At 43.9% G+C, this 9,846-nt stretch overlaps 1 protein-coding gene across 1 annotated transcript; it reads left to right on the forward strand.

Moving 5' to 3' along the window:
- The first annotated feature begins 662 nt into the window (after positions 1-662).
- On the forward strand, positions 663-5,360 carry RAP2B (RAP2B, member of RAS oncogene family). Its single transcript, XM_068691709.1, has one exon. It carries the CDS (start codon positions 916-918, stop codon positions 1,465-1,467), a length of 552 nt encoding a protein of 183 aa, XP_068547810.1. The 5' UTR covers positions 663-915; the 3' UTR covers positions 1,468-5,360.
- Positions 5,361-9,846: the final 4,486 nt, after the last annotated feature.

Below are 9,846 nucleotides of genomic sequence, written 5' to 3' on the forward strand. Positions count from 1 at the left end.
GCTAGTAAGAGAATGCTGCTTGCAGTTTATTTCAAATATTTCTGTCTTTGTCTGCCAAGGCCTGTTGCACCAACTACTGTGTTTAAACTAGATTTGTAAGCACAAAGGTGTGATAAAAAGGCCTCACACGCCACAATTATCTGAATAAAGACTGAGAACAGTGAAGAACTGGATACAGTGTAAAAGCAAGGACCAGAGGGTGCCAAAAATAACTGCGGATATTTTATTGAAAGGAATGCCGGATTGATGTGAGGGTGACTTCTACCAACAGCGGCAAGCAGCCAGCCCCGGGACTCAACCCCACAGGGCGGGATGGCTGTGAGCAGGCCACGGGCCGCCGAAACAGCGACACGGGGCAGCTCCGGAGCCTCCCGGGCCGGGGGGGCACCACCGGGGGGAGCGGCCCCGGGAGGGCCTCGCCTGTGCCCGGCCCAGCCCCGAGGGCACGGCGACCCCTGCGGAGGGCCGATAGGGGCGGCAGGGGCGCTGCCGGGGCCGTGCCCGGCGATAAGGGGCGGCCAGGCCGGGCAGCCCCGGCCCCTTCCCCGCCGCCACCGGGGGGAGGCGGAGCGGGGCCGTGTGGGCGGGCCGCGGGGCGCCATGGGCGGCGGGGCCGGGCGCGGCCGCTCGGCGCTTCCCGCTCCTCCTCCTCCTCCTCCTCCTCCTCCTCCTCCTCCTTCGCCGCCGCCCGGCCCCGGGGCGCGGCGCTGCCGGGCTCGGGGCTGGCCCGCAGCGGGCCCGTGAGGCGCGGCCGGCCCCTGCCCGCCCCGGCGGGCCCCGCGGAGCGCCCCTCCCTGCCCGCCTTCCTCCTCCTCCTCCTCCTCCTCCGGCGAGGGCGGGCGGAGGGAGGGAGGGAGGGAGGGAGGGAAGCGGCAGCCCCGAGCGGGAGGCGAGGGAGGCGGCGCGCCGGGAGCCATGCGGGAGTACAAGGTGGTGGTGCTGGGCTCGGGCGGCGTGGGCAAGTCCGCCCTCACCGTCCAGTTCGTGACCGGCTCGTTCATCGAGAAGTACGACCCCACCATCGAGGACTTCTACCGCAAGGAGATCGAGGTGGACTCCTCGCCGTCGGTGCTGGAGATCCTGGACACGGCGGGCACCGAGCAGTTCGCCTCCATGCGGGACCTCTACATCAAGAACGGGCAGGGCTTCATCCTGGTCTACAGCCTGGTCAACCAGCAGAGCTTCCAGGACATCAAGCCCATGCGGGACCAGATCATCCGCGTCAAGAGGTACGAGCGGGTGCCCATGATCCTGGTGGGCAACAAGGTGGACCTGGAGGGCGAGCGGGAGGTCTCCTTCGGGGAAGGCAAGGCGCTGGCCGAGGAGTGGAGCTGCCCCTTCATGGAGACCTCGGCCAAAAACAAAGCCTCGGTGGACGAGCTCTTCGCCGAGATCGTCAGGCAGATGAACTACGCCTCGCAGCCCAACGGGGACGAGCAGTGCTGCGCCGCCTGCGCCATCCTCTGAGAGCGGCCGGCGGCCGGGGCTGCGGGAACAAAGGTCCGCGGCGGCCGGCACCGAGCTCCGGGACCGAGCACCGGGCACCGGCACCGGGACCGAGCACCGGGCATCGCCGCCGCCACGGGCACCGGCACCGGCACGGCCGGGGGGCGGGCGCGGCGCCCCGGGCATCCGCGGGGGGGAAGGAAAAAAAAAAAAAAAAAAAACACTTAAAAAAAAAAAAAATCGCGTTGGAAACGTGGCTTTTCGCAGCATGTACGTTCATCCAGTCTCCACCGTCGCGTGTTCCCTGTGGTGTCTGCCGCAGCCGGCCGTGGGCAGCGGGACCGGGAGGAGGCCGCGGATCTATGCAAAGCGGGCACCGCACGGCCACCGGCACCGGCGTGCGGCGCCGGGAGGCGTCTGCTGATCACTTGTGAAATAATTTTCTATTTTGTTTACCTGCTGTATCAGATGGGAGTTTGCAGAGAGTGGTAGCGTGTTGTTTTATTTTTTTTTCCTTTTTTTTTTTTTTAATCAGCTGTGAAAATGTTACAAATCTGCACAATTTTTTAGGCGTGCGTGTGTGTGTGATTTCGTTTTTGTTTTGCCCTTTGGCGGGTGGGAGCGGCGGTGTTTTGGTTTCTAGGGTTTTTTCTTTTTGGGTTGGCAATAACTGATTTTGATGACTAGCTCTCTAAAAAGTGCAAAGACTTCCTAAATGCGATACAGGGCCAACAGCAGCCCTGTGTCTGTAGAGTGCCTTCAAAACTCAGCTGTTCCAGCCGGTGCCAACCTGTGAAAGCTCCACAGAATCCCATTATCTACTACTCCAAAAACTACTTAACAGTTTCCTTTCAGTAATCATACTGAACAAGCCAGGACAAAAGGGCCTATTGTTAGTGGAATTTATTTCTTATTTCCATCTGAGCCTTTTAACTGTAATTTCCATGTCTTGCAAGTTCGGGCTTCATTTACTTCAAATTTGCAAGAATTTAGCCTTTTGGGATTTTGGGGGTGGGCTTTTTTGTTCTTTCAGTTTTTATTTTATTATATTTTATTATTTTCTAAGTGTGGGATGTACCTCCAGCCAGCAAAGAAAGAAACCTTAACGTTGTGATGTACCAAGAAAATTCTAACAACTGTCATTTTGTTTCCAGACATGCGTTTAAGAGATGTCTATCCATTTTCAGAATTTTAATACAAATGCTGTTTTTTAGAAAACAACTTTGTGCGCTTTTATGTATTACACAAAACACTTTCACATAGGCCGTTAATCCTGATTTATGTTGTAATAGATGCAAAAGTGGCGGGGGGGGGGCTAGGTTTAGCTAAGGACAGCGTTTAAAAAAAAAATAGACAAAAAACAAGCCCCAAGATTACTAAATATTGGGTAAAATAACAATTGGTGATGCAGCTTTTCATTTGTGTTTAGGTCCTGGGGCTGTGTGATGCCAGCATGCGTGTGGAACGCTGTGGGCAGTGGGCAGCTTTAGGAGGGTAGCGCGGCCTCAGTGGGAAAACATCTTGTAAGATTGGGACCTTATCCTTTACTAGGAACAGGTTTACTAGGAAGAGCAGAATTCTAAAGATCAATTATTTAAAAATTTAAACTTAATCTTGCTACATTTTAACTCTTTGAAATTATGCATCAAGACTATTGCTACTTCCCTCCAATGAGGAAGGATTGGGGTGGGAGGACACCTGTACCTTCTGTGATTTGGAAGATCTAGGGAGTTTGTTTACCTCCATTACCTTCCTCTCTTAGCCCCTTCTTTAAAGATTAGTACACAAAAAAACACAGTTCTTTTTCTGCATCCCAAGAAGACTTGAAGTTATCTATATGACATGGAAACAGAAATTAAGCAATGGTGTGTAAAGGCTTTTTAATTAGGCCAACTGAAAACAAACCGCCTTGATGTCTGCCATAAATCTGATCATTTCCTCTTCTAACTAGGAAAGTTTTCTGCTTCAACACTGGAAGGAGTGGTTTTAGTTTTAGCTTAATTCTACACAGTGAAACCTCAGTGATTGAAATTAAAATGATAATATTGTGTTCCAGTTGGGGATTGGATATTGATTTAGCAATATGCAGTATCTCCTGAAAATTTGGATAAGAGTATGTTCTGAATATTAGGGGCTTCTTTTAACAAAAAATACTGTATTGAAAATGATGAAAGCTTGATTGCAGGCATATCTTGCACTGAAGTTTTAAAAATACAATTTGCCATAAATTTATGTCTCAGCTATTGTGATGGTCCAATTTTGCCTTAAATTCAGTGGGATTATATATATATTTCTAGCACCTAACAAGCCTTGCTCCAGATCAGTGTATTGAAAGCAACTCACTCAGCTTGGTAAAAGCAGATACTCATTCTGTTCTCCACAACAGGTAGCAGAGTATTGATGTTTTGTAGTGCCTCCTGTTCGCCTATTGCCTGTGTTGTGATTGAGGAGTGATGCAAAAATGGGTGTAAGTAGCACACAGTGGGGCGTGAAGTCCAGTTTTCCTTAGCCTAACAGAGCAGCTGAAGGCAACTTGCTAAATTCTGGATTATGACTTTTTTTTTTTGTAGATATACTCTAGTTCTTGCCAAAAAGGTGTGTTTGTCAAACAGTGAAGGATTTAAAAAAAAAATCAAAAAAAAATATGGCATGGGTCTAATCAGAGTTTTGAATGTATTTAGATGTTCAATGTTCTCTATGACTTGGTGAGGACAGTACAAATAGTTGAGCTCAGTAGTCTGATCTTCCAAATACCTTGAAGTGTTTTGGTGCTTGTTAAACGTAGGCCTTGTCTATAAAGTAGAAAAAAAAAAACATACTGCTTTAACTTGACTGAATAATGAAAGCTATATTTGCTTCTACACTAGAGGAAAATATTGTATCAATATAAAGGTACTCTTATTTCTTTTCCCTGTGGGAATATGTTATACCAGTGTCAATATAAAGGTGGTATATAGCTCTTTTCACAGTGAGAATTGCAAAAATTTAATTGGTTTGGAAGAAAAATGACATGCCCAGCCAAAATACTTCCTGACAGTCCAGAAATCATGTAAACAAGGCCTTAGTTTAAGGCTGGTCCTATGGCCACATATTTTGCTGTACATTATGATTGTATCTTTAAAAATCCAAGCTTGTTCTATCGCAAGAAAGCATGCCTTTGAAATGCCAGTCTCTGTGATTGTAACTGTGCAGTATTTTAAACCTCATTTTCAATACAGTTGTGGTTCTTCTCAACGCAGTGCTCAGGCTTTATTGATGCTTACAGTTCTGCAGACCACGGTACGTTCTGTGGCTGTGGGGTTCCTTGGTGGTTCTGCTTCTCTCAAAAGAATGTTTGGCAAGTTTTTTGCAAAGGGCATTTTGAATAAAGGGCAGCTGGCTCTTTATGACTTCTTCATCTGGATGCTCCTTGCATGCAGGTGTTGTTAAGTATCAGATTTCTTTGAGGAGTGACAAAATGCAAGAAATTCCATTTTCTTTAAGAGTTTTATGTGAAAAGGAGTGGCATATGTGTCCTCTTGAATCTGCTGCCATTCAAATTAATGGACAGCTCCTGTGATGGTAAATGGAAAGTGTTTGGAGCTGTACTGCTATTAGAAGCTGTCTTACTTTCCAGATTTGTATAGCAGGCAACCCAAAAAAACATCTTGACAGACCTTCACTGTACCCTTGGGAATTTCTATTCTGAGTGCCCATTCATGCTCTGAAGAGGTTTGAGACTTGCTATAGAAGCAAGTTTATGTACATGAGCTCTGTTCAAAGGTGGAATAGTTTCAAATAATGATCTTTATAGCTTATAGCCTCCTCCTACAGTGTTTATAGCTTTATACAAAATGTGTATGTCAAAAAGATTCTCGTTCTTGTCATGTTGTTATAACATCATGATATAAAATCTCATTTTTGTAGGAATTCAACATTTGCCTGACTTGTAATTTTATTTTATTTTTTTTATTTGGGGGTGACAGTCTTTGGCAAACATATGAGTAGCAGCTGAGAGAATGATTGAAAAGTAGGTTTTAGTTCAAATGATTAAAGGAACTCGAGTGATAGTGATGATATTTGAAGCGTTTTGCTGGGAATGAGTCTTGTGTGTATGTTGGTTTGTTTTTAAGTAGACTAAGGATTTATTAGTCTGTAATCAAGAAGCTCACTGTATTTCCCAATGAAGAGTGTATGTGTGCATGTATTTCTTTTGACTTTGTTCAAGTTGGAGTCAAAATTATTGCCCTTGCCATAGGTGGTCTCACCCTTTGTGATCTCAATTCTGCATGCAGTTACCATCACGATGAAGAAAACACCCAATGAAACCTGAACTAGTCAAGTGATAAAGGCGTCAAGCAGCGATTTCTGCACAGAAAGCTTAAGAACAGCCATTTAAATCTCTGTATAGCAATCTTAAAATGCCTGCACAGGTATGACTGCTCTAATGCACAACAGTGCTGATTTAAAACTGTTGATGCTAGTGCAGTGCTGCACTGGATGACATTATGCATAAAGCAAATACTGTAGGTAGGTAAATACTTAATCTGCAAAATCTAACAATATGTCTTAGTTCCTATCTAAACCACTATAAAGTTAGAAGCAAGTTAACCAGAACTTGTAAGCTGTTCAAACAAGTTGCAAAAGATTGGAAGCAGCTGTTGTGTGATGACTTTATTTTGGCAGTCTCTGGGTCTTTTGGAGGTTTGGGCAAAGAGAAGACTAAGTGATCGAGAATCCTTGGCTTTGTTTGGGATACAGAGAGATTTTTAGGAAAATGGTGTATGACATGTAACGTAAGCTGTAATGACTTAAGAAACATTTACTAAACTCTTTGCTTTTAAGATAACATTATAAAAAGTGCATAGTAAATAGACCAAATGTCTCCTCTGCGTGACTACAAGTGTGCAAGAAGTTCCACAGCAACTGGTCTGATCAAAGTGACATTGTGATTTATTTTTTTCCTTTTGATAAAGGCTAGTTTTTCTGTTGTATTACAACTCTAGGATGAAAAGGGATGTTTGAGAGTAGTCTTGTGAATGGCTGTAAATCAGCTTCTGAGTAGAAAAACTAATCTTTAATGGAAGTGTTTTTTCTTTGACTTGGGTAGCGAAAAAGGTACAGGCCAGCCTGTGCATTGGTATTCCCTTGGTAAATTTCTCACAGGTCTATTGACCTAATGCTTTGTTTCTGCAGTGTTACTGTTAAACCAACGTAAATAACTAGTATGAATGCTTACAAGTTGGTGTTAAGCTGTTGAGGATAGCATTCCAGGTAAGGCAGCAAGCTCTGCGCTGCACCTGCGTTTGACCTACTGTTAGTAGGCCGTGTGAGCAGGTGTGGGCCCCGATGTGGGTGCTTGGAAGGAAGTCTCGTTTTAGCTGTTAGAAGTTGTGCACCTGATGGTATTCCTGAGAAGGGTGGCTGTCGGTTACCTGTGACACCTGTGCCTGGAGGCTGAGGGCAGGTCCCAGGCCGAGCCGTGTTTCCTGCTGCGATGGCTCGGGAGGCGCCGTGCCCGGGGCTCCCCCAGAGATGCCCACACCAGCAGGGCTCCTGCAGCCCTGATGCTGACAGTCCCGAGGAAAGGAGGCATTACATTGTCCTGATGAGGGGAATTGTTTAAATTCCTTGCCATCTTGCTGTCTCCAGGTAGTCTGCAGCACCTGTGACAATTAGAAATGAAAGGAGGGGCAAGGCCTCTCAGAGCTGTGGCAGGGGCTGTGCCCCCAGCCCTGCTCTGGTTTCCAGCTTCAGCACCTTTCTGGCACGCCTTTTTGGCTTCCTACACCTCCATTTTTCAACTGTGTGTCATGTCAAAGTGTTGATTCCAGTGAAGATTCATGGAATTCTCATGAAATTCTGGCTCTGGAGTTGCAGTACCAAATGAAGCAAAGGAAGAAGATCAAGAGGGAGCTTGAAGACAACAAAGTCTGCAGAAATGATGCTGTTCCTTAAAAGTGCATGTGACCTTTTCCCTCTAAGACAGACTTGAATGTTGGAAGAAATTTTTTTAAGAATGTCTAGCAGAAATCGTGGTTTAATTAAGCCCTATGCTTGAATCAGAAAAGATACTAAAAAGCACTTTGAGTTGGAGGTAGGATACTTGAATGATTTCAGAAAACATTGTTATTTTTACTGGCCTTGGTTTAAGTATTCTAATATTAATTATTGTGATCATTATTGCTAAATAGAGCGCATGCTTAAATATGATTTAACATTTGTGTTAATGTAGCACTATAAAAATCGCCATGCTGTAGGGACTGAGTTATTTTCTAAATTATTTTTTTTTTTTCAACCCAAAGGTTGAAAAAGGCGCTGAGAAACTGTTGGATTGTTTTCGTAAGCTGGTAGTATATGCTGTGTGGTTTGTAAGATCTTGTGAACATCTATTGTGGATTTTTCTGGTGCTAAATGAATTCAAAAGTGCAAAGCAAGGTTGCGCAATCAATGTGTTATCTACCAGGGATGATTTTACACTAAGTTTTCATAACTCCCCGACACTGCTGCCTACACTACTAATCACCAAAATCTCTGTTAACCTGCCTGGAGCTTTACAGTGATGATAGTTGCAAAGTGACTCAACGTAGTTGGAAGCCATATGTACTTAAAGATGATATTCATGGTAATTGTACTCCTTGAATGAACTACAGTAGTGCTACGTGCCTCAATTTAGTATTGGGAGTTTGCTGCCAAGTTTACTTGATGATTAACAAAGTTAAGATGAAAGCATGCTAATGAAGTACTTGAGTAATTAAGTTTCTAATGCTTGAGATCTTGATTTCCCATCTTTTTTGAATACTCTGCCACGTTCCAGATTGGCTGTCTATTTTCTGCTGTGTTTCTTGTTTCAAATATTATGTTTCCTTTAGTGTGGGTTTTGCTTTCTCTTTGGCTGTTGAATCTTTTGTTTTTTCCTTTAATTAAGGGAAAAAATAGAGAGGAGATTCACATTTGAATTACTGTACAGCACAAGCTGCCTGGATTCCAGAAATACATGCCATATGCTTCACGTATTTTTGCAATAAAACAAATATAAGGAGAACACTGTATATTTAAGGTATTTCCAAGGCTGGGACTCTCAGCTGAGAAGCAGCTTGAAAATCTGATTTACCAAAGAACTAGGTCGGTCTGGTAGAGGGAACTAGAGTGTTCACAGGTACTTTGATATTTATTTATTTACAGTATTGCTCTACTTCAACCTCAGTAGCGATAGCAAAAGTTACAGATTTCCAAGCATAAATATTTATGCATACATACAAAGTTGTATATGATATCTACAACTCAGGAAATGTCCACTTTTTTTTTTTTTTTCCAGTGTCCATGTGCATTGGGTATCAGACAGTAGCATAGAAACGTGGGTACCTGTTCATTCAGCCAATTATAAGCACCAAAAAGAGTCTTGTTCCTTTTCAAGCATTTTTGACCTGGCAGAAATTAATTTTCAGCATTGCTAAACCAGAAAATCACTGTGGTTGTTCAGCATGTACGATGTGTAGCCTTTTACCAGATGCAGGGATAGCAACCTGTCAAACGAGTCAGAATTGTTTGTGGTCAGCGCTGTCTGTGAATAAAACTCACAGCTCGTGTCCCGCTTGTGTATTTCTCGTGATAAGTAAGTTGAAACCAAACCTGTCTAGACTGAAACGCTAAGAGTTCAAGGATGGATATTCTTGGATTCTTTACAGACTTTATGATTAATTGGAATTGCTCAACGTGCATCTGGTTGTAGCTTGTTTCAGGTCTTTGTAAGATGCTGACTTCCTATATCAGTCACTCGGGATTTTTCAGCACTTAGCTAACAGAAATTAATTGACGGGTAACTGGAGTTCATTTGGCAAGCACATTAGTGCATGCTGATGTGAAGACATAAACTGTATTATTCCAGGATGTAAACAAACGCCCAACAAGTGTGTTAGGTGTCCTAATTGCCTTCGGTAGAATTTTCAGTATGACTTTAGTTGTGAAGTGATATTTGTGTTGATCTACTGCTATGGATCTGAACTGGACTGACTTATTCTCTGATTCTACAAGTGTATATGCTCAATTTACTGTTCTTCTGTAACCCTTTTGAAACCAGAGGCTTATTTGAGCAACCGAGAGCAGAATTTAACTCCAGTTGGTATTTTAATTATTTCCTGTGTACCTAATATTGTGACCTTTTGACCTTAAAAGCAGCAATTGCATTTAAAAGAAAATCCTAACTAATTCTGCAGGGTTTTTGAAGTCCAGTTTATTCTAAATTGTGTGGTTGGTTTAAGAAAAATATTGTAAAACATTGACATGTATTTAAAAAAAAAAAATACTGTTCTCTAAGCAGTAACCCCTTTAAAAAGTTTTTTTAATTGCTTACAAAGTCCATCGGTCACTAAATGTGCTTTGGGGCCCCACCCATGCTGGTGAATATTTTCAACATGCAAA

This window comes from Anas acuta, chromosome 9 (genome assembly GCF_963932015.1).
Source record: "Anas acuta chromosome 9, bAnaAcu1.1, whole genome shotgun sequence".
Taxonomy (NCBI): Eukaryota; Metazoa; Chordata; class Aves; order Anseriformes; family Anatidae; genus Anas; species Anas acuta.